Here is a 25,605-nt window from a genome sequence, read left to right as displayed (position 1 = left end):
TTGATGACATAACAGATTGATGACATAGCAGATTGATGACATAACAGATTGATGACATAACAGATTGATGACATAACAGATTGATGACATAACAGATTGATGACATAGCAAGATTGATGACATAACAGATTGATGACATAGCAAGATTGATGACATAGCAGATTGATGACATAGCAAGATTGATGAACGTTTGTTTCCTACAATTAATAACAGTTCAGCCGTTTGTTCACGTGTCTGCTGTAGTGACTGACAACCTCTCTCCCTCCTCTCTGTCCAGTCTGACGGTGGAGGAACATATCCTGTTCTACTCCATGCTGAAGGGCACCTCTCAGGCTGAGGCCCAGCAGGCGGTCAAGGTCATGCTGGAGGACCTGGGCCTGCCTCATAAGAGAGACGAGGAGGCACAGAACCTCTCAGGTGGGTCAGGCTGGGTGTGTGGGCTTGCCTCATAAGAGAGACTAGGAGGCACAGAACCTCTCAGGTGGGTCAGGCTGGGTGTGTGGGCCTGCCTCATAAGAGAGACTAGGAGGCACAGAACCTCTCAGGTGGGTCAGGCTGGGTGTGTGGGCTTGCCTCATAAGAGAGACGAGGAGGCACAGAACCTCTCAGGTGGGTCAGGCTGGGTGTGTGGGCCTGCCTCATAAGAGAGACTAGGAGGCACAGAACCTCTCAGGTGGGTCAGGCTGGGTGTGTGGGCTTGCCTCATAAGAGAGACTAGGAGGCACAGAACCTCTCAGGTGGGTCAGGCTGGGTGTGTGGGCTTGCCTCATAAGAGAGACTAGGAGACAACGAGGCATAGGACCTCTCAGGGGGAGACAACGAGTCACAGGACCTCTCAGGGAGGAGACAACGAGGCACAGGACCTCTCAGGGAGGAGACAACGAGGCACAGGACCTCTCAGGGAGGAGACAACGAGGCACAGGACCTTTCAGGGGGGAGACAACGAGGCATAGGACCTCTCAGGGGGAGACAACGAGTCACAGGACCTCTCAGGGAGGAGACAGCGAGGCACATGACCTCTCAGGGGGGAGACAACGAGGCATAGGACCTCTCAGGGAGGAGACAACGAGGCACAGGACCTTTCAGGGAGGAGACAACGAGGCACAGGACCTCTCAGGGAGGAGACAACGAGGCACAGGACCTCTCAGGGGGAGACAACGAGGCACAGGACCTCTCAGGGGGAGACAACGAGGCACAGGACCTCTCAGGGGGAGACAATGAGTCACAGGACCTTTCAGGGGGGAGACAACGAGGCACATGACCTCTCAGGGGGGAGACAACGAGGCATAGGACCTCTCAGGGAGGAGACAACGAGGCACAGGACCTTTCAGGGAGGAGACAACGAGGCACAGGAATTCTCAGGGGGGAGACAACGAGGCATAGGACCTCTCAGGGAGGAGACAACGAGGCACAGGACCTCTCAGGGGGGAGACAACGAGGCACAGGACCTCTCAGGGGGAGACAACGAGGCACAGGACCTCTCAGGGGGAGACAACGAGGCACAGGACCTCTCAGGGAGGAGACAACGAGGCACAGGAACTCTCAGGGGGAGACAACGAGGCACAGGAACTCTCAGGGGGGAGACAACGAGGCATAGGACCTCTCAGGGGGGAGACAACGAGGCACAGGAGCTCTCAGGGGGAGACAACGAGGCATAGGACCTCTCAGGGGGAGACAACGAGTCACAGGACCTCTCAGGGGGGAGACAACGAGGCATAGGACCTCTCAGGGGGGAGACAACGAGGCATAGGACCTCTCAGGGGGGAGACAACGAGGCATAGGACCTCTCAGGGGGAGACAACGAGTCATAGGACCTCTCAGGGAGGAGACAACGAGGCATAGGACCTCTCAGGGGGAGACAACGAGGCACAGGACCTCTCAGGGGGAGACAACGAGTCATAGGACCTCTCAGGGGGGAGACAACGAGGCACAGGACCTCTCAGGGAGGAGACAACGAGGCATAGGACCTCTCAGGGGGGAGACAACGAGGCACAGGACCTCTCAGGGGGAGACAACGAGTCACAGGACCTCTCAGGGAGGAGACAACGAGGCACAGGACCTCTCAGGGGGGGTCAGCCAGGTTCTCATGGAGACCTAAGGCATGAAACACACTTGTGAGCAGATACTGTTTTGAGGTCCTCCTTTTTTTCTTTGTCGAACCTTTGCTGCTGCAAATGAATTAGCCAGAGGCCCTAGCGTACATAGTTTATTGTGTTTCACCTAACGTCCGTTCTCACTCTGTGCAGGGGGTATGCAGAGGAAGCTGTCTGTTGCCATGGCATTTGTTGGGGGGTCAAAGATTGTGATCCTGGATGAGCCCACGTCGGGGGTCGACCCTTACTCCAGACGATCCATCTGGGACCTGCTACTCAAATACCGCACAGGTACCACCCCTAGCCACTACACATGGTTTAGACCTGGGAAACCGTGTTTCAGCACTTCTCTATGAGCAATTCAGTGCCAGGCTGAAGAGAGAACCAGCAGATACTCAGGCCTTCAAGGACTGGTGTTTCCGATCCCTGCTCCACCTTGTCTGCAGCTTGCTTCCCTATCCAAGCACTACAATCAACTCTCTCTAACCTTTGACCCCTGTCTCCCAGGGCGTGCAAGTGTCCCTGTCCACTCACCACATGGACGAGGCTGACCTGTTGAGTCACCTAGCTCCTAGTCCTGACCTCTGACCTCTAACCTCTAACCCTAGGCCGTACAGTGATCATGTCCACTCACCACATGGACTAGGCAGACCTGTTGAGTGACCTAGCTCCTAGTCCTGACCTCTAACCTCTACCGCAGGCCGTACAGTGATCCTGTCCACTCACCACATGGACGAGGCTGACCTGTTGAGTGACCGTGTCGCCATCATCTCTAAGGGCCAGCTCCATTGCTGTGGCTCCCCCCTCTTCCTCAAGAACTGCTTCGGAGTGGGATTCTACCTCACCCTGGTCCGACGCATGAAGGACGTGAGGAAAAAAGAGGTGATACACTAGAATAGTATTCAACAGGAGATACACTAGAATAGTATTCAACAGGAGATACACTAGAATAGTATTCAACAGGAGATACACTAGAATAGTATTCAACAGGAGATACACTAGAATAGTATTCAACAGGAGATACACTAGAATAGTATTCAACAGGAGATACACTAGAATAGTATTCAACAGGAGAAGGGGATCCAGTAGAATAGTATTAAAAGGGCCAGATAATTGGCTAAGGTGGACGATGCTTATGTTGTCATTATCCTCCCTCAGAATAACTATATGCCTCTGAGTGCCTCTGTGTTAAAGAGTGTAAAGGACCTGGTAGAGTGTCTCTGTGTAAAGGACCTGGTAGAGTAGCTCTGTGTAAAGGACCTGGTAGAGTAGCTCTGTGTAAAGGACCTGGTAGAGTAGCTCTGTGTAAAGGACCTGGTAGAGTAGCTCTGTGTAAAGGACCTGGTAGAGTAGCTTTGTGTAAAGGACCTGGTAGAGAGTCTCTGTGTAGAGGACCTGGTAGAGAGTCTCTGTGTAAAGGACCTGGTAGAGAGTCTCTGTGTAAAGGACCTGGTAGAGTAGCTCTGTGTGAAGGACCTGGTGGAGAGTCTCTGTGTAAAGGACCTGGTAGAGTAGCTCTATGTAAAGGACCTGGTAGAGAGTCTCTGTGTAAAGGACCTGGTAGAGAGTCTCTGTGTGAAGGACCTGGTAGAGTAGCTCTATGTAAAGGACCTGGTAGAGAGTCTCTGTGTAAAGGACCTGGTAGAGAGTCTCTGTGTAAAGGACCTGGTAGAGTAGCTCTGTGTGAAGGACCTGGTAGAGAGTCTCTGTGTAAAGGACCTGGTAGAGTAGCTCTGTGTGAAGGACCTGGTAGAGAGTCTCTGTGTAAAGGACCTGGTAGAGAGTCTCTGTGTAAAGGACCTGGTAGAGAGTCTCTGTGTAAAGGACCTGGTAGAGAGTCTCTGTGTAAAGGACCTGGTAGAGTAGCTCTGTGTGAAGGACCTGGTAGAGTAGCTCTGTGTGAAGGACCTGGTAGAGTAGCTCTGTGTGAAGGACCTGGTAGAGTAGCTATGTGTGAAGGACCTGGTAGAGTAGCTTTGTGTAAAGGACCTGGTAGAGTGTTACAATTATGTTGTCCTTCTCTCTGTCGGAATGAGTGTGACTGTGGATCTGAATATCTCTATGTACACATGTATTTGTGACCACCAACTGGATTCAGTCCTTAGTAACAGCATTTTTACATTGGATAAAGGAGACTCAAAGCTTGAAAATGGTAAATCACACACTACAGTCGAGGAAAAAAAGGGAAAGTAACTCCGCTTTGAAAGTTGATGAACTTGTATCCCCACTTTTGAGAAAATGGCCCTTGAATGTTCAGGTATACCTTTCTCGAGCTCCTACACAGATTATTAGCGTAGCGTTAGTTAGCGAGCCAGCCAGCTAACATTAGCTATACACAGATCATACACGTAACGTTAGCTAGCGAGCCAGCCAGCTAACATTAGCTATACACAGATCGTACACGTAACATTAGCTAGCGAGCCAGCCAGCTAACATTAGCTATACACAGATCGTACACGTAACGTTAGCTAGCGAGCCAGCCAGCTAACATTAGCTATACACAGATCGTACACATAACGTTAGCTAGCGAGCCAGCCAGCTAACATTAGCTATACACAGATCGTACACGTAACGTTAGCTAGCGAGCCAGCCAGCTAACATTAGCTATACACAGATCGTACACGTGACTTTAGCTAGCATGCCAGCCAGCTAACATTATCTATACACAGATCGTACACGTAACGTTAGCTAGCGAGCCAGCCAGCTAACATTAGCTATACACAGATCGTACATGTAACGTTAGCTAGCGAGCCAGCCAGCTAACATTAGCTATACACAGATTGTACTTGTAACGTTAGCTAGCGAGCCAGCCAGCTAACATTAGCTATACACAGATCGTACACGTAACGTTAGCTAGCGAGCCAGCCAGCTAACATTAGCTATACACAGATCGTACACGTAACGTTAGCTAGCGAGCCAGCCAGCTAACATTAGCTATACACAGATCGTACACGTAACGTTAGATAGCGAGCCAGCCAGCTAACGTTAGATAGCTAGCTAAAAGTAGGACTTAACTTGAAATGAAAACAACTTTCTGACAAAATTAGAAACATATAATGCCTGAAAATGTAGCTAGACTCTTACCTGTACACCTGGATGAATGTTTCTTCCTCTGTCACGGTTGCCATGGTTGCCCTTCGTTTGAAGATGTAATCCGGAGACAGGGGTTTTATCCAACAGTCTTTCTACTTTCTCCACATTTGGAAATCATCTGCTTTGACCGGGCATTCCACTGATTTCAAAACTCGGTCAACTTCTCCCGTGACAAAAGACACCGTTTCTTTCCCACCATTGTCATCTGAAGACTATACGAAGTCTGGTTCAATTAAAATGTTCTTACCAAAATCAGGGATTTCGTCTGATTCATCTTCAGCATGGCACGATCATCCTCCAGCGCAATTTTTTCCCAATAGCACTATTAAATATATGTATATATTTGGGCCATTTAGCAGACGCTCTTGTCCAGAGCAACTTACAGTAGTGAGTGCATACATTCTCGTACTGGTCCCCCGTGGGAATCGAACCCACAACCCTGCCGTTGCAAGCACCATGCTCTCCCAACTGAGCCTCAAGGAACCACCTCAGGGCAGCAATGACGAGAGCAACAGCTAAACCTTTTCAGGTCTTCATATCTTTCAAAGAAAGCCGCGATCGACAGGATTATCCACACATACTTAGCAGCTCATGTGATAGACAGAAGCATGCTACATGGCAGACCAATCCGAAATCATCTCTCGGCATGTCCAGCCCACTCATTATCTCAGCCAATCATGGCTTACGAGAAGGTTCCTGTATTTTTCCGTGGCTAAACCAACTAGGCTCGTTATTTAACCATTTCATTCGTATTTACAGACGACATACAAGTTGTTGTTATTAGGTCACATGATAGTTCAGATGTTCCAGAATGCATTTCTGCCAAAAAAAAATGTAAAAAAAAATGTATAAACAAAGCCTCTCCTGTGAAATATGGACGTGCAACATACACCTAGTTTCTTGAAACGGGTCAAATTTTAAAGTGTTGTTGTTTCTTCTGTCTCTCTCTCTCTCTCTCTTGCTCTCTCGCTCTTTCTCTGTGCTTCTCTCTCTCTCTCTCTCCGTCTATCAGAATGAGTGTGACTGTGCCTCAGAGTGTTCCTGTACCTGTTCCACCTGCACCAAGGTGAAAGAGGAATCGCAGGGCCAGTCCCAGCAGCTGGAGAGAGCTCTGGATGGTGGGGAAGTGTGTGTGTGATCGTGTGTGTGTGTCTAGATACTCTAATCAACCACTAGTTCTGTAATATTCACTCCATGTCAACCTTCCCTCATCATCAATATGTCAATCAAACGATCTATCTATGTACAAAACCTTTATCTTCTCCCAGGTGACGTGGACAACATCACCACGCTGATCCATCACCACGTCCCAGAAGCCAAGCTGATTGAGGCCATCGGCCAGGAGCTGACCTTCCTGCTGCCCAACAAGGGGTTCAAGCACCGGGCCTACGCCTCGCTCTTCAGAGAACTAGAGGAAACACTGGGAGACATGGGCCTCAGCAGCTTCGGCATCTCTGACACCTCACTGGAGGAGGTGAGACTGGGGGTAGGGGAGATAGGACTGGGGAGGAGGGGAATGTGGTAGGGGAGGTGAGACTGGGGGTAGGGGAGATAGGACTGGGGAGGAGGGGAAGGTGGTAGGGGAGGTGAGAATGGGGAGGAGGGGAAGGTACATACTCGGGATCATGGTGAAATTTGGCACACATGGTCAGTGGTACAATAGTAGGTGGCCTGTATTGTATTTGAACACATACATTGGGTCCAAATGAATAGCTGATGTTTCTTGCTTCCAGATTTTTCTGAAGGTGACAGCAGATGGGGAGGCAGCAGCCAATACCAAAACTCCAGGTAAATGCCACACTCACTGTCCCTACATCCTACTCCTCTCCAATTTACCACACTCACTGTCCCTACAGTCTACTCCTCTCCAATTTACCACACTCACTGTCCCTACAGTCTACTCCTCTCCAATTTACCACACTCACTGTCCCTACAGTCTCCTCCTCTCCAATTTACCACACTCACTGTCCCTACAGTCTACTCCTCTCCAATTTACCACACTCACTGTCCCTACAGTCTACTCCTCTCCAATTTACCACACTCACTGTCCCTACAGTCCACTCCTCTCCAATTTACCACACTCACTGTCCCTACAGTCTCCTCCTCTCCAATTTACCACACTCACTGTCCCTACAGTCTACTCCTCTCCAATTTACCACACTCACTGTCCCTACAGTCTACTCCTCTCCAATTTACCACACACACTGTCCCTACAGTCTACTCCTCTCCAATTTACCACACTCACTGTCCCTACAGTCTACTCCTCTCCAATTTACCACACTCACTGTCCCTACAGCCTGCTCCTCTCCAATTTACCACACTCACTGTCCCTACAGTCTACTCCTCTCCAATTTACCACACTCACTGTCCCTACAGTCTACTCCTCTCCAATTTACCACACTCACTGTCCCTACAGTCTCCTCCTCTCCAATTTACCACACTCACTGTCCCTACAGTCTCCTCCTCTCCAATTTACCACACTCACTGTCCCTACAGTCTGCTCCTCTCCAATTTACCACACTCACTGTCCCTACAGTCTACTCCTCTCCAATTTACCACACTCACTGTCCCTACAGTCTCCTCCTCTCCAATTTACCACACTCACTGTCCCTACAGTCTACTCCTCTCCAATTTACCACACTCACTGTCCCTACAGTCTACTCCTCTCCAATTTACCACACTCACTGTCCCTACAGTCTCCTCCTCTCCAATTTACCACACTCACTGTCCCTACAGTCTCCTCCTCTCCAATTTACCACACTCACTGTCCCTACAGTCTACTCCTCTCCAATTTACCACACTCACTGTCCCTACAGTCTACGCCTCTCCAATTTACCACACTCACTGTCCCTACAGTCTACTCCTCTCCAATTTACCACACTCACTGTCCCTACAGCCTTCTCCTCTCCAATTTACCACACTCACTGTCCCTACAGTCTCCTCCTCTCCAATTTACCACACTCACTGTCCCTACATCCTACTCCTCTCCAATTTACCACACTCACTGTCCCTACAGTCTACTCCTCTCCAATTTACCACACTCACTGTCCCTACAGTCTACTCCTCTCCAATTTACCACACTCACTGTCCCTACAGTCTACTCCTCTCCAATTTACCACACTCACTGTCCCTACAGCCTACTCCTCTCCAATTTACCACACTCACTGTCCCTACAGTCTACTCCTCTCCAATTTACCACACTCACTGTCCCTACAGTCTACTCCTCTCCAATTTACCATACTCACTGTCCCTACAGTCTACTCCTCTCCAATTTACACACACACTGTCCCTACAGTCTACTCCTCTCCAATTTACCACACTCACTGTCCCTACAGTCTACTCCTCTCCAATTTACCACACTCACTGTCCCTACAGTCTCCTCCTCTCCAATTTACCACACTCACTGTCCCTACAGCCTGCTCCTCTCCAATTTACCACACTCACTGTCCCTACAGTCTACTCCTCTCCAATTTACCACACTCACTGTCCCTACAGTCTACTCCTCTCCAATTTACCACACTCACTGTCCCTACAGTCTCCTCCTCTCCAATTTACCACACTCACTGTCCCTACAGTCTACTCCTCTCCAATTTACCACACTCACTGTCCCTACAGTCTCCTCCTCTCCAATTTACCACACTCACTGTCCCTACAGTCTACGCCTCTCCAATTTACCACACTCACTGTCCCTACAGTCTACTCCTCTCCAATTTACCACACTCACTGTCCCTACAGCCTGCTCCTCTCCAATTTACCACACTCACTGTCCCTACAGTCTACTCCTCTCCAATTTACCACACTCACTGTCCCTACAGTCTACTCCTCTCCAATTTACCACACTCACTGTCCCTACAGTCTACTCCTCTCCAATTTACCACACTCACTGTCCCTACAGTCTCCTCCTCTCCAATTTACCACACTCACTGTCCCTACAGTCTCCTCCTCTCCAATTTACCACACTCACTGTCCCTACAGTCTGCTCCTCTCCAATTTACCACACTCACTGTCCCTACAGTCTACTCCTCTCCAATTTACCACACTCACTGTCCCTACAGTCTACTCCTCTCCAATTTACCACACTCACTGTCCCTACAGTCTACTCCTCTCCAATTTACCACACTCACTGTCCCTACAGTCTACTCCTCTCCAATTTACCACACTCACTGTCCCTGCAGTCTACTCCTCTCCAATTTACCATACTCACTGTCCCTACAGTCTACTCCTCTCCAATTTACCACACTCACTGTCCCTACAGTCTACTCCTCTCCAATTTACCACACTCACTGTCCCTACAGTCTACTCCTCTCCAATTTACCACACTCACTGTCCCTACAGTCTCCTCCTCTCCAATTTACCACACTCACTGTCCCTACAGTCTCCTCCTCTCCAATTTACCACACTCACTGTCCCTACAGTCTGCTCCTCTCCAATTTACCACACTCACTGTCCCTACAGTCTACTCCTCTCCAATTTACCACACTCACTGTCCCTACAGTCTGCTCCTCTCCAATTTACCACACTCACTGTCCCTACAGTCTCCTCCTCTCCAATTTACCACACTCACTGTCCCTACAGTCTGCTCCTCTCCAATTTACCACACTCACTGTCCCTACAGTCTACTCCTCTCCAATTTACCACACTCACTGTCCCTACAGTCTACTCCTCTCCAATTTACCACACTCACTGTCCCTACAGTCTACTCCTCTCCAATTTACCACACTCACTGTCCCTACAGTCTACTCCTCTCCAATTTACCACACTCACTGTCCCTGCAGTCTACTCCTCTCCAATTTACCATACTCACTGTCCCTACAGTCTACTCCTCTCCAATTTACCACACTCACTGTCCCTACAGTCTACTCCTCTCCAATTTACCACACTCACTGTCCCTACAGTCTACTCCTCTCCAATTTACCACACTCACTGTCCCTACAGTCTCCTCCTCTCCAATTTACCACACTCACTGTCCCTACAGTCTCCTCCTCTCCAATTTACCACACTCACTGTCCCTACAGTCTGCTCCTCTCCAATTTACCACACTCACTGTCCCTACAGTCTACTCCTCTCCAATTTACCACACTCACTGTCCCTACAGTCTCCTCCTCTCCAATTTACCACACTCACTGTCCCTACAGTCTACTCCTCTCCAATTTACCACACTCACTGTCCCTACAGTCTACTCCTCTCCAATTTACCACACTCACTGTCCCTACAGTCTACTCCTCTCCAATTTACCACACTCACTGTCCCTACAGTCTCCTCCTCTCCAATTTACCTCCTACCTTCTTTTTCCAACTTATGAATGCTCCTCTTTTAAGTAATTTGTGTTGTTGTTGTCGACGATGACGTTGTTGTTGTGAAGTGTCATGGTGCTGTGTTGTGAAGTGTTTTTGATGTCTTGTGCTGTGAACTGTGGACCACCCTACCATAGAACAGTGGATGTTGCTGAAGAGAACCAAAAGCTGCAGTAAAGTTGGTGTGGAGGATGAATCTGAAGGTTAGAATCCATCACTAAACCTCTGCCTGTTTTCACACCAGGCGCTTTGCCTAGAGACATTTAAATGGTTGGTGCTTTTAGTCTGACAAGACAAGACTCAAAGTATCTCTTTGGCTAAGCATGTAAGTCAGACCAAGCGAGACTATCTTTCCTGAAATCCTAAGCTAATGATTTAGCTCAGCAAGCTAACACATTTTGAGGAACCCTGTGCCTAAACCTTAACCTTTGTACCTGCCGGTCAAATATATCCACTTCCTAATGACTGTCTTCTGCTACTTTCCTCAGAGGCTAACGGTCTGAAGCAGGCCAACGGTGGGGGTAACCATGACGACAGCGCCGGGAAAGGGTCGAGTCAGGTCAAAGGAGCCAATCTGGTCATGAAGCAGTTTCTGGCCCTGCTGGTCAAGAGGTTTCACCATGCTACCAGATCATACAAAGACTTCCTCGCACAGGTTTTGGACTACAACTAGATAGAGGGATGGAGGGAGGGAGGGGGGTGGGTGGGATGGAGGGAGGGATGGTGGGGAGGTGGGATGGGTGGTGGGTGGGATGGAGGGAGGGAAGGATGGTGGGGGGTGGGATGGAGGGTGGGAGGGAGGGATGGTGGGATGGTGGTGGGTGGGATGGAGGGAAGGAGGGATGGTGGGATGGAGGGAAGGAGGGATGGTGGGGGGTGGGGGGATGGAGGGAAGGAGGGATGGTGGGATGGGTGGTTGGTGGGTGGGATGGAGGGATGGTGGGATGGAGGGAGGGATGTTGGGGTGGATTGATGGTGGGGGGTGGGTGGGATGGAGGGAAGGAGGGATGGTGGGGGGTGAGATGGGTGGTGGGTGGTGGGTGGGTGGGATGGAGGGATGGTGGGATGGAGGGAGGGATGTTGGGGTGGAGGGATGGTGGGGGGTGGGTGGTGGGTGGGATGGAGGGAGGGATGTTGGGATGGTGGGATGGAGGGATGGTTGGGGGGGTGGGATGGGTGGTGGGTGGAATGGAGGGAGGGATGTTGGGAGGGTGTGATGGGTGGTTGAAGGTGGGAGAGTGGGATGGGTGGTGGAAGGAAGGGAGAGATAAAATATAGATGGGAAGGTATTCTGGTCATAAAGCACTTCCTGGCCCTGCTGGTCAGGGGCTATGGGCTAGGGGATGGTTTGTTATTCAGTTAGAATATTATACCAGGTCAGGTCACATAAGATCAGAGTAAAACTGGGATGGTATCCCTTTGAGTAATAGTGTGAATGGTTTCGTGTCCCCAGATCGTCCTGCCTGCGAGCTTCGTCCTGATAGCCCTGATCTTCACCATGATCGTACCTCCGTTTGGAGAGTACCCCCCCCTCATCCTCACTCCCTGGATGTATGGAAAGCAGCTAACTTTCTTCAGGTTAGTCTTTCGAGGTTTGGAGAATGATACAGGAAACTCACCAAGAGAACCCAACACAGGATTTTAATCTCAATGTCTGAATACTCTGACCCTGGCTGGTCCTGACCTCATGGTCTTGGACCAGCCACCTGAATTGTTTTGTGCTTGCAGATGCATCACATTATATTAGGTATCTAACCAGGAGGTCATGACCCTGGTCTTCCTGTTCTCATCACATTATATTAGGTATCTAACCAGGAGGTCATGACCCTGTTCTCCCTGTTCTCATCACATTATATTAGGTATCTAACCAGGAGGTCATGACCCTGGTCTTCCTGTTCTCATCACATTATATTAGGTATCTAACCAGGAGGTCATGACCCTGGTCTTCCTGTTCTCATCACATTATATTAGGTATCTAACCAGGAGGTCATGACCCTGGTCTTCCTGTTCTCATCACATTATATTAGGTATCTAACCAGGAGGTCATGACCCTGGTCTTCAACCTGTTCTTCTTCTCTTTCTTCCTCCGTTTCTCAGTAACGAGCGACTGGAAAACTACCAGATGAGACATTTCACCAAGGTGTTGCTGAACCCCCCTGGCCTCGGCACTCGCTGTATGGCAGGAAGCCCTCTACAGTGAGTACCAGCCGCTCTAGGTTGAAGACTGTGTTTTGACTAATATTCTGAAATCTTTCTCTACTCTACTAACTATAAATCACCAAGTTCTCTGCTAATGTATATTGTGTGTGTGTGTGTGTGTGTGTGTGTGTGTGTGTGTGCGCGCGTGCATGTGCATGTGCACGTGCACGTGCGTGTGTGTTTGCTTCGTCCGTACAGAAACCTGCCCTGTGAGAACGAGACATTGGCCTGGGAGACACCTGCGGTTTCTTCAATAGCCAATAACATCCTGCAGAGCCCTGAGTGGCACCCGCTAAACCCCTCCCCTTCCTGCCAGTGCAGCACCAATAAGAAGCTGACCATGTTACCCATCTGTCCAATCGGAGCTGGGGGGCTGCCCCCTATGCAGGTCAGTATACTGACTGTTCTCTGTGTCTACTGGATGTTTCTTATATGTTACAACAGTAACCTGTCCTCCAGTAACCTCTCCTCCAGTAACCTGTCCTCCAGTAACCTGTCCTCCAGTAACCTGTCCTTTAGTAACCTGTCCTCAGTAACCTGTCCTCAGTAACCTGTCCTTTAGTAACCTGTCCTCAGTAACCTGTCCTTTAGTAACCTGTCCTCCTGTAACCTGTCCTCCAGTAACCTGTCCTCCAGTGACCTGTCCTTTAGTAACCTGTCCTCCAGTAACCCGTCCTCCAGTAACCAGTCCTCCTGTAACGTGTCCTCCAGTAACCTGTCCTCAGTAACCTGTCCTTTAGTAACCTGTCCTCAGTAACCTGTCCTTTAGTAACCTGTCCTCCTGTAACCTGTCCTCCTGTAACCTGTCCTCCAGTAACCTGTCCTTTAGTAACCTGTCCTCCAGAAACCTGTCCTTTAGTAACCTGTCCTCCAGTAACCTGTCCTTTAGTAACCTGTCCTCCTGCAACCTGTCCTCCAGAAACCTGTCCTCAGTAACCTGTCCTTTTGTAACCTGTCCTCCTGTAACCTGTCCTCCAGTACCTCTAGCCAGTCCTAACCACTCCTCCAGTACCCCTAGCCAGTCCTAACCACTCCAGTACCACTAGCCAGTCCTAACCACTCCTCCAGTACCCCTAGCCAGTCCTAACCACTCCTGCAGTACCTCTAGCCAGTCCTAACCACTCCAGTACCCCTAGCCAGTGCTAACCACTCCTCCAGTACCTCTAGCCAGTCCTAACCACTCCAGTACCTCTAGCCAGTCCTAACCACTCCAGTACCTCTAGCCAGTCCTAACCACTCCTCCAGTACCCCTAGCCAGTCCTAACCACTCCCCCAGTACCACTAGCCAGTCCTAACCACTCCTCCAGTACCCCTAGCCAGTCCTAACCACTCCTCCAGTACCACTAGCCAGTCCTAACCACTCCTCCAGTACCCCTAGCCAGTCCTAACCACTCCTCCAGTACCCCTAGCCAGTCCTAACCACTCCCCCAGTACCACTAGCCAGTCCTAACCACTCCAGTACCACTAGCCAGTCCTAACCACTCCTCCAGTACCCCTAGCCAGTCCTAACCACTCCTCCAGTACCACTAGCCAGTCCTAACCACTCCAGTACCACTAGCCAGTCCTAACCACTCCTCCAGTACCCCTAGCCAGTCCTAACCACTCCCCCAGTACCACTAGCCAGTCCTAACCACTCCTCCAGTACCTCTAGCCAGTCCTAACCACTCCTCCAGTACCCCTAGCCAGGCCTAACCACTCCTCCAGTACCTCTAGCCAGTCCTAACCACTCCAGTACCCCTAGCCAGTCCTAACCACTCCTCCAGTACCCCTAGCCAGTCCTAACCACTCCTCCAGTACCCCTAGCCAGTCCTAACCACTCCTCCAGTACCTCTAGCCAGTCCTAACCACTCCTCCAGTACCTCTAGCCAGTCCTAACCACTCCTCCAGTACCCCTAGCCAGGCCTAACCACTCCTCCAGTACCTCTAGCCAGTCCTAACCACTCCAGTACCCCTAGCCAGTCCTAACCACTCCTCCAGTACCTCTAGCCAGTCCTAACCACTCCTCCAGTACCTCTAACCAGTCCTAACCACTCCCCCAGTACCTCTAGCCAGTCCTAACCACTCCCCCAGTACCTCTAGCCAGTCCTAACCACTCCTCCAGTACCTCTAGCCAGTCCTAACCACTCCTCCAGTACCCCTAGCCAGTCCTAACCACTCCTCCAGTACCTCTAGCCAGTCCTAACCACTCCTCCAGTACCTCTAGCCAGTCCTAACCACACCTCCAGTACCTCTAGCCAGTCCTAACCACTCCTCCAGTACCACTAGCCAGTCCTAACCACTCCCCAGTACGTCTAGCCAGTCCTAACCACTCCTCCAGGACCTCTAGCCAGTCCTAACCACTCCTCCAGTACCTCTAGCCAGTCCTAACCACTCCTCCAGTACCTCTAGCCAGTCCTAACCACTCCTCCAGTACCACTAGCCAGTCCTAACCACTCCCCCAGTACCTCTAGCCAGTCCTAACCACTCCTCCAGTACCTCTAGCCAGTCCTAACCACACCTCCAGTACCTCTAGCCAGTCCTAACCACTCCTCCAGTACCACTAGCTAGTCCTAACCACTCCCCCAGTACCCCTAGCCAGTCCTAACCACTCCTCCAGTACCTCTAGCCAGTCCTAACCACTCCCCCAGTACCCCTAGCCAGTCCTAACCACTCCTCCAGTACCACTAGCCAGTCCTAACCACTCCAGTACCACTAGCCAGTACTAACCACTCCTCCAGTACCTCTAGCCAGTCCTAACCACTCCTCCAGTACCCCTAGCCAGTCCTAACCACTCCTCCAGTACCTCTAGCCAGTCCTAACCACTCCTCCAGTACCTCTAGCCAGTCCTAACCACTCCCCAGTACCTCTAGCCAGTCCTAACCACTCCTCCAGTACCTCTAGCCAGTCCTAACCACTCCCCCAGTACCTCTAGCCAGTCCTAACTACTCCTCCAGTACCTCTAGCCAGTCCTAACCACTCCTCCAGTACCCCTAGCCAGTCCTAACCACTCCTCCAGTACCTCTAGCCAGTCCTAACCACTCCTCCAGTACCCCTAGCTAGTCGTAACCACTCCTCCAGTACCACTAGCCAGTCCTAACCACTCCTCCAGTACCCCTAGCCAGTCCTAACCACTCCTCCAGTACCCCTAGCCAGTCCTAACCACTCCTTCAGTACCTCTAGCCAGTCCTAACCACTCATCCAGTAACACTAGCCAGTCCTAACCACTCCTCCAATAGCCCAAGCCAGTCCTAACCACTCCTCCAGTACCCCTAGCCAGTCCTAACCACTCCTCCAGTACCTCTAGCCAGTCCTAACCACTCCTCCAGTACCTCTAGCCAGTCCTAACCACTCCAGTACCTTTAGCCAGTCCTAACCACTCCTCCAGTACCTCTAGCCAGTCCTAACCACTCCTCCAATACCTCTAGCCAGTCCTAACCACTCCTCCAATACCCCTAGCCAGTCCTAACCACTCCAGTACCCCTAGCCAGTCCTAACCACTCCTCCAGTACCTCTAGCCAGTCCTAACCACTCCTCCAGTACCTCTAGCCAGTTCTAACCACTCTTCCAGTACCCCTAGCCAGTCCTAACCACTCCTCCAGTACCCCTAGCCAGTCCTAACCACTCCTCCAGTACCACTAGCCAGTCCTAACCACTCCTCCAGTACCACTAGCCAGTCCTAACCACTCCTCCAGTACCCCTAGCCAGTCCTAACCACTCCTCCAGTACCTCTAGCCAGTCCTAACCACTCCTCCAGTACCTCTAGCCAGTCCTAACCACACCTCCAGTACCACTAGCCAGTCCTAACCACTCCCCCAGTACCACTAGCCAGTCCTAACTACTCCTCCAGTACCACTAGCCAGTCCTAACCACTCCTCCAGTACCACTAGCCAGTCCTAACCACTCCTCCAGTACCTCTAGCCAGTCCTAACCACTCCTCCAGTACCTCTAGCCAGTCCTAACCACTCCTCCAGTACCCCTAGCCAGTCCTAACCACTCCAGTACCTCTAGCCAGTCCTAACCACTCCTCCAGTACCTCTAGCCAGTCCTAACCACTCCTCCAGTACCTCTAGCCAGTCCTAACCACTCCTCCAGTACCCCTAGCCAGTCCTAACTACTCCTCCAGTACCTCTAGCCAGTCCTAACCACTCCAGTACCTTTAGCCAGTCCTAACCACTCCTCCAGTACCTCTAGCCAGTCCTAACCACTCCTCCAATACCTCTAGCCAGTCCTAACCACTCCTCCAATACCCCTAGCCAGTCCTAACCACTCCAGTACCCCTAGCCAGTCCTAACCACTCCTCCAGTACCTCTAGCCATTCCTAACCACTCCTCCAGTACCTCTAGCCAGTTCTAACCACTCTTCCAGTACCCCTAGCCAGTCCTAACCACTCCTCCAGTACCCCTAGCCAGTCCTAACCACTCCTCCAGTACCACTAGCCAGTCCTAACCACTCCTCCAGTACCACTAGCCAGTCCTAACCACTCCTCCAGTACCCCTAGCCAGTCCTAACCACTCCTCCAGTACCTCTAGCCAGTCCTAACCACTCCTCCAGTACCTCTAGCCAGTCCTAACCACACCTCCAGTACCACTAGCCAGTCCTAACCACTCCCCAGTACCACTAGCCAGTCCTAACTACTCCTCCAGTACCACTAGCCAGTCCTAACCACTCCTCCAGTACCACTAGCCAGTCCTAACCACTCCTCCAGTACCCCTAGCCAGTCCTAACCACTCCTCCAGTACCTCTAGCCAGTCCTAACCACTCCTCCAGTACCTCTAGCCAGTCCTAACCACTCCTCCAGTACCTCTAGCCAGTCCTAACCACTCCTCCAGTACCCCTAGCCAGTCCTAACCACTCCAGTACCTCTAGCCAGTCCTAACCACTCCTCCAGTACCTCTAGCCAGTCCTAACCACTCCTCCAGTACCTCTAGCCAGTCCTAACCACTCCTCCAGTACCCCTAGCCAGTCCTAACCACTCCTCCAGTACCGTTTTAATGTATCCAATGTGATGGTATTTAATGTATCCAATGTGATGTGTGTGATGTATTTACAGAGGAAAGAGGCTACGGGAGATATACTGCTGGACCTGACTGATAGAAACATTACAGACTACCTGGTTAAAACCTACCCCAGCCTCATCAGACAAAGGTAAGGGGGTCCAACACATCGCCAACTGTGATCATCGTCATAGTAATAATAATAATAAATCCCATTTAGCAGACGCTTTTGTCCAAAGCGACTTACAAGTCGGCTGGGGCCACTACTTTTACATATGGGTGGCCCTACCGGGAATCGAACCCACGACGCTTGGCGTTGCAAGCGCCATGCTCTAGCGACTGAGCCACACAGGACGTGTGTTATATATATCAGACAGGTGTGGTAGAGTTACGGTCATCCATGTCAAACATCAGAAGTCCACTGATTATATGTCAATCTGTTACAGTTGTGGTGACGCTGTATTGATTATTGATGTGACGACTGCTGCTCACCGAATGATTAACCTCTCTGAGATATGTGGGACGTTAGCGCCACCAGCTGGTGAAAGTGCAGGGCGCCAAATTCAAAAACAACAAAAATCTCATAATTAAAATTCCTCAAGCATACAAGTATTAGGCACCATTTTAAAGATAACATTCTCGTTAATCCAGTCACAGTGTCTGATTTCAAAAATGCTATGTTTTGTTCGCCAAAGTGCACATTTATATTAAAAAAATCTCATTTTACATTGGCGCTTTATGTTTAGTAGTTCTAAAACATGCATTGATTTTGAAAATTTGCATAGAGCCACATCAAGTTACTGAAATACTCATCATAAATATTGATGAAAATTCAAGTGTTACACAAATTAGAGTTACTTCTCCTTAATGCAACCGCTGTGTCAGATTTTTTTAAAAACTTTATGGAAAGAGCAAACCATGCAATAATCTGAGTACAGCCTTTAGACAACAAAGCAGCCAAAAAGATACCCGTCATATTGGGTAGTCAACATTACTCAGAAATAGCATTATAAATATTCACTTACCTTTGATGATCTTCATCAGAATGCACTCCCAGGAATCCCAGTTCCACCATAAATGTTAGATTTTTTTGATAATGTCCATCATTTATGTCCAAATAGCCTCTTTTGTTAGGGCGTTTGGTAAACAAATCGAAAAGCATGTTCAGGTCCAGCCGAACATCAGACGAAAAGTTCAAAAAGTTATATTACAGGTCGTAGAAACATGCCAAATTAAGTATAGAATCAATCTTTAGGATATTTTTAACATACATCTTCAATAATGTTACATCCGAGGAATTCCATTGTCTGTAGGAAAGCAATGGGACGAGAGCTAACTCTCTTGTGACCGCGCGTCATGAGCCCAAGGCACTCTGCCAGACCACTTGACAAACAGCTCTCATGAGCCCCTCCTTTATAGTAGAATCCTCAAACAAGTTTCTAAAGACGGTTGACGTCTAGTGGAAGCCTTAGGAAGTGCAACATAACCAATATCCCACTGTATCTACAATAGGGGCTGAGTTTAAAAAAACTACAAGCCTCAGATTTCCCACTTCCTGGTTGGATTTTTCTCAGGTTTTCGCCTGCCATATGAGTTCTGTTATACTCACAGACATAATTCAAACAGTTGTAGAAACTTCAGAGTGTTTTCTATCCAATACTACTAATAATAGTCCACTGATTATAATAATATGCATATATTAGCATCTGGGACAGAGTAACAGGCAGTTTACTCTGGGCACCTTATTCATCCAAGCTACTCAATACTGCCCCCATGTCACCAAGACGTTATCGGTTTATAATTACGTGATTAAATGAATCAGGTAATTATTAACTCCTTAACCAGGGAGCACCATGGGAAAGTTTGGCTTTATTGAGTTTCTATTTCCCAAATGAACTCAAAGAATATCAGAATATCAATTTTACAACAATTTATCAATTTCCTCTACAGTCTCATTTTGAACATCGCATAATCTGGGAATCTGCACAAAGCCGAGTCTCACTAAATAAGTCCGTACCACACCAAATGAGTTGATTGTTTATTTGCTAACAAGCTAAAATGCTAATAGAAGATACACACACACACCCAGTCTAGGCTATTGATTAGAACTTAATACGATGACAACAGGTCCCTAGCAGACCAACACAATATGACACGTGTTACACAAAATGGAGATTTAAAAAGAGAGAGAAAGAGTACACAAGAGAAAAACACACTTGGGTGCATTTGTCGGCTATGCTTATTTTAACCCTAAACTTGCCCCGAACTGCCTCTCTTAATATAACGGTGTAATTACGTGTTGAAGGTCTCCGACAGGGTTGTCTCTGCGTGGAACGAATTCAGACTTCTCTGATGGCGGTCCGTCTTTGGTTACCGGGTGTAATTCTCTGTTTCTCCTCACGATGTCAGTGTCCTTTCTCTTAGTGGTCTGTTTCCTCGTCCTCACTCTGAAAGGGAGGTCTTCTGAGGAGAGCTGAATCAGCCGTGTGGATGGTTCCAGTGCGGGAGGGAAAACAGTGTAGACACACGGTTCCTTGGAGAGTGGTGACCGGGTGGTCCTGCTTGAATTCACCCCCTTTAGATACAGCTCCTCGTCCGTAGCATAGGTTGTTAAAAGGTTCCTTTTGTCTTCTTCAACCTCGTGTTGCGTTTTGGGTTTTCTGACCACTCAGACCTTGGCTGCAGCTCAGGGTCACTTAGACTAATATGTAGATTTTTAACTCACGTGTTTTATACCCTCGGGTCAGTAATGGGCGTTTCTGCCTTTAGGGCAGTTCTCTGGGCGTAACTAGTTACGAAGGCAGGAGGTCTGGATTTTACTCAGATCCAATTTAGACAACTAACTTCACATTTCATCTTTACAAAACACATTCTCTTTGATCTGGGCATTTTCTACACAACGTACAGTATGTAAACATCAAGTACATGTTAGGAAAACTCTTAAAGTTACAATGTTTTCGTTATAACTTTAATTAATCTGTTATAGTCATTTTATTATTTTGTTTTCCATTTCCAGTTTGAAGAGCAAGTACTGGGTGAATGAACAAAGGTATGCTTTTATTTATTTTCTACACATACCTCATAGCAAACTAAATATCAGTTTAAGTTTAGCTTATTTGTCATACACTGTTTCACCCTATAATAGAAATGATGATTCTTGTCTCGGGGGATTTTGTGTAATATGTTTGTATGGAGGCCTGTCTGTTGGAGGCCTGTATGTTGGAGGCCTGTCTGTTGGAGGGGTTGTCTGTTGGAGGGGTTGTCTGTTGGAGGGGTTGTCTGTTGGAGGGGTTGTCTGTTGGAGGGGTTGTCTGTTGGAGGCCTGTCTGTTGGAGTCCTGTCTGTTGGAGGCCTGTCTGTTGGAGGGTTGTCTGTTGGAGGGTTGTCTGTTGGAGGGGTTGTCTGTGGGAGTCCTGTCTGTTGGAGGCCTGTTTGTTGGAGGGGTTGTCTGTTGGAGGGGTTGTCTGTTGGAGGCCTGTCTGTTGGAGGGCCTGTCTGTTGGAGGGCCTGTCTGTTGGAGGGCCTGTCTGTTGGAGGGCCTGTCTGTTGGAGGGCCTGTCTGTTGGAGGACCTGTCTGTTGGAGGGCCTGTCTGTTGGAGGGCCTGTCTGTTGGAGGGGTGTGTGTATGTCTGTGTTGTTGATCCTCAGGTCTGGGAGGCCTGTCTGTTGGAGGCCTGTCTGTTGGAGGCCTGTCTGTTGGAGGCCTGTCTGTTGGAGGGTTGTCTGTTGGAGGCCTGTCTGTTGGAGGGTTGTCTGTTGGAGGCCTGTCTGTTGGAGGGTTGTCTGTATGATTGTGATGTTGATCCTCAGGTATGGAGGCCTGTCTGTTGGAGGTCAGCTGCCCATACTGGAAGTCAGCCCTAAACAGATCCAGGATACCCTCTCTCAACTGATGAAGATGCTCAACGTCACTGGGGTATTGATCACTACATACCTGGCCTAGTGGGTCAGGGCTCTGGAGCACAGGAGGCTGGTGGCACCTTCATTGGGGAGAAAGGGCCCATAGTAATGTCTGGAATGGAATTTAAGGAATGGTATCAAACACATCTTCCATGCCATTCAATCCATTCCAGACATTATTATGAGCTGTCCTCCCTTTCACCAGCCTCCTGGGCTGGGGGATGGAGCGTGTAGTAGTAGTGGTAGGAATTAAGTGAGTGTGATTTACAGTTGGCTCAGTTACACAATATTGTTTTTAATAATTCCGGCAGGGTCCCTACACAAAACAATCGCTGCAGGAGATTGGACCTTTCCTCAGATACATGGAAAGTGAATACAATGTCAAAGTAAGTTAGTTACAGGCTGTCATATACCTCTGAATCATGGTATGATATTATCATGATACCTGAGACATTATATTGAAAAACATTATATTATTTTTATTAAATGTTTTATTTGTATTTGTTTTGGTATGTACACTACCGTTCAAAAGTTTGGGATCACTTAGATTTTTTTTTTTTAAAGAAAGCAATTTTCTTTTCTCCAATAAAATAACATCAAATTGATCAGAAATACAGTGTAGGAATTGTTAGTGTTTTGCGGGTACTATTTAATGAAGCTGCCAGTTTAGGACTTGTGAGGCGTCTGTTTCTCAAACTAGACACTCTAATGTACTTGTCCTCTTGCTCAGTTGTGCACCGGGGCCTCCCACTCCTCTTTCTATTCTGGTTAGAGCCAGTTTGCGCTGTTCTGTGAAGGGAGTAGTACACAGCGCTGTACGAGATCTTCACTTTCTTGGCAATTTCTCGCATTGAATAGCCTTAATTTCCCAGAACAAGAATAGACTGGCGAGTTTCAGAAGAAAGTTATTTGTTTCTGGCCATTTTGAGCCTGTAATCGAACCCACAAATGCTGATGCTCCAGATCCTCAACTCGTTTAAAGAAGGCCAGGTTTGTTGCTTCTTTATTCAGGACAACAGTTTTCAGCTGTGCTAACATAATTGCAAAAGTGTTTTCTAATGATCAATTAGCCTTTTAAAATGATAAACTTGGATTAGCTAACACAACGTGCCTTTGGAACACAGGAGTGATGGTTGCTGATAATGGGCCTCTGTACGCCTATGTAGATATTGCATTAAAAATCTGCCGTTTACAGCTACAATAGTGATTTATAACATTAACAATGTCTACACTGTATTTCTGATCAATTTTATGTTAATTTAATGGACACATTTTTTTTATTTTCTTTCAAAAACAAGGACATTTCTAAATGACCCTGAACTGTTGAACGTTAGTGTATATTACTCCATATTTCAGAATATAACAAAAAAACATCATAAATTGAATGTTTTTTTTTTTTTTACCTTTATTTAACTAGGCAAGTCAGCCAAGAACAAATTCTTATTTTCAATGACGGCCCTAGGAACAGTACCTCTAATCCCATCCAGCTAATCCTTTTTTCTTTTCTTTACAAAATGAGTTGTATATTGAACGCACCTCTGCTCCCCAAACCAGGTCTGGTACAACAACAAAGGCTGGCACGCCATGGTGGCCTTCATGAATGTGGCCAACAACGCCATTCTGAGGGCCCACCTGCCGCGCAATGTCGACCCCATGGAGTACGGCATCACAGCCATCAACCACCCCCTCAACCTCACCAAGGAACAGCTGTCTGAAGTCACTGTGTGAGTTACACTGGTTCCCTCTTTGAAAACAACACCAGAACTAATCACAGGCTTGTGCTGAGACAATTCAATGCTACGGTCTTTATCCCGTCAGGGGTCATGAAGAGGGTTTTGCCAGTTGATTCATCGTGTAGAGCTTTTTAGGGGCGGCAGGTAGCCTGGCGGGTAGGAACGTTGGGCCAGTAACCAAAAGGTTGCTGGATCGAAATCCCCCGAGCTGACAAGGTACAAATCTGTCGTTCTGCCCCTGAGCAAGGCAGTTAACCCCACTGTTCCTCGGGCGCCAATTATGTGGATTAAGGCAGCCCCCCCTGCTGTCTCTCTCCCAAGTTGAAGACATCAGTAGATGCCGTGACAGCTATCTGTTATCTAACCTGTCTGTCTCTCTCCTCTCCCAGGTAGAAGACATCAGTAGATGCCGTGACAGCTATCTGTTATCTAACCTGTCTGTCTCTCTCTCCTCTCCCAGGTTGAAGACATCAGTAGATGCCGTGACAGCTATCTGTTACCTAACCTGTCTGTCTCTCTCTCCTCTCCCAGGTTGAAGACATCAGTAGATGCCGTGACAGCTATCTGTTACCTAACCTGTCTGTCTCTCTCTCCTCTCCCAGGTTGAAGACATCAGTAGATGCCGTGACAGCTATCTGTTACCTAACCTGTCTGTCTCTCTCTCCTCTCCCAGGTTGAAGACATCAGTAGATGCCGTGACAGCTATCTGTTACCTAACCTGTCTGTCTCTCTCCTCTCCCAGGTTGAAGACATCAGTAGATGCCGTGACAGCTATCTGTTATCTAACCTGTCTGTCTCTCTCTCCTCTCCCAGGTTGAAGACATCAGTAGATGCCGTGACAGCTATCTGTTACCTAACCTGTCTCTCTCTCTCTCCTCTCCCAGGTTGAAGACATCAGTAGATGCCGTGACAGCTATCTGTTACCTAACCTGTCTGTCTCTCTCTCCTCTCCCAGGTTGAAGACATCAGTAGATGCCGTGACAGCTATCTGTTATCTAACCTGTCTGTCTCTCTCTCCTCTCCCAGGTTGAAGACATCAGTAGATGCCGTGACAGCTATCTGTTACCTAACCTGTCTCTCTCTCTCCTCTCCCAGGTTGAAGACATCAGTAGATGCCGTGACAGCTATCTGTTATCTAACCTGTCTGTCTCTCTCTCCTCTCCCAGGTTGAAGACATCAGTAGATGCCGTGACAGCTATCTGTTATCTAACCTGTCTCTCTCTCCTCTCCCAGGTTGAAGACATCAGTAGATGCCGTGACAGCTATCTGTTATCTAACCTGTCTGTCTCTCTCTCCTCTCCCAGGTTGAAGACATCAGTAGATGCCGTGACAGCTATCTGTTACCTAACCTGTCTGTCTCTCTCTCCTCTCCCAGGTTGAAGACATCAGTAGATGCCGTGACAGCTATCTGTTATCTAACCTGTCTGTCTCTCTCTCCTCTCCCAGGTTGAAGACATCAGTAGATGCCGTGACAGCTATCTGTTATCTAACCTGTCTCTCTCTCTCCTCTCCCAGGTTGAAGACATCAGTAGATGCCGTGACAGCTATCTGTTATCTAACCTGTCTGTCTCTCTCTCCTCTCCCAGGTTGAAGACATCAGTAGATGCCGTGACAGCTATCTGTTACCTAACCTGTCTGTCTCTCTCTCCTCTCCCAGGTTGAAGACATCAGTAGATGCCGTGACAGCTATCTGTTACCTAACCTGTCTGTCTCTCTCCTCTCCCAGGTTGAAGACATCAGTAGATGCCGTGACAGCTATCTGTTATCTAACCTGTCTGTCTCTCTCTCCTCTCCCAGGTTGAAGACATCAGTAGATGCCGTGACAGCTATCTGTTACCTAACCTGTCTGTCTCTCTCTCCTCTCCCAGGTTGAAGACATCAGTAGATGCCGTGACAGCTATCTGTTACCTAACCTGTCTGTCTCTCTCTCCTCTCCCAGGTTGAAGACATCAGTAGATGCCGTGACAGCTATCTGTTATCTAACCTGTCTGTCTCTCTCCTCTCCCAGGTTGAAGACATCAGTAGATGCCGTGACAGCTATCTGTTACCTAACCTGTCTGTCTCTCTCTCCTCTCCCAGGTTGAAGACATCAGTAGATGCCGTGACAGCTATCTGTTATCTAACCTGTCTGTCTCTCTCCTCTCCCAGGTTGAAGACATCAGTAGATGCCGTGACAGCTATCTGTTACCTAACCTGTCTGTCTCTCTCTCCTCTCCCAGGTTGAAGACATCAGTAGATGCCGTGACAGCTATCTGTTATCTAACCTGTCTGTCTCTCTCCTCTCCCAGGTTGAAGACATCAGTAGATGCCGTGACAGCT

The 25,605-nt window shown here is 48.8% G+C and overlaps 1 protein-coding gene across 1 annotated transcript in view; it reads left to right on the top strand.

The window, feature by feature from the left end:
• Positions 1 to 25,605, top strand: part of LOC135537406 (retinal-specific phospholipid-transporting ATPase ABCA4-like) — a gene marked incomplete at its 5' end in the record, with an annotated part of 113,541 nt that overhangs the window by 47,597 nt on the left and 40,339 nt on the right. Inside the window, 16 exon segments of the mRNA XM_064963576.1 lie at positions 278 to 417; positions 2,247 to 2,384; positions 2,794 to 2,975; positions 6,199 to 6,304; positions 6,455 to 6,660; positions 6,920 to 6,974; positions 10,618 to 10,683; positions 10,969 to 11,135; positions 11,934 to 12,058; positions 12,578 to 12,676; positions 12,878 to 13,067; positions 17,709 to 17,803; positions 20,669 to 20,701; positions 21,464 to 21,569; positions 21,865 to 21,939; positions 23,108 to 23,277. Coding sequence (XP_064819648.1) covers positions 278 to 417; positions 2,247 to 2,384; positions 2,794 to 2,975; positions 6,199 to 6,304; positions 6,455 to 6,660; positions 6,920 to 6,974; positions 10,618 to 10,683; positions 10,969 to 11,135; positions 11,934 to 12,058; positions 12,578 to 12,676; positions 12,878 to 13,067; positions 17,709 to 17,803; positions 20,669 to 20,701; positions 21,464 to 21,569; positions 21,865 to 21,939; positions 23,108 to 23,277 — 1,953 coding nt within the window.

The sequence above is a fragment of the Oncorhynchus masou genome, unplaced genomic scaffold, assembly GCF_036934945.1.
Source record: "Oncorhynchus masou masou isolate Uvic2021 unplaced genomic scaffold, UVic_Omas_1.1 unplaced_scaffold_768, whole genome shotgun sequence".
NCBI lineage: Eukaryota > Metazoa > Chordata > Actinopteri > Salmoniformes > Salmonidae > Oncorhynchus > Oncorhynchus masou.
The sequence above is the reverse complement of the archived record's forward strand: the minus strand, read 5'-3'. Positions and strand labels throughout refer to the sequence as shown.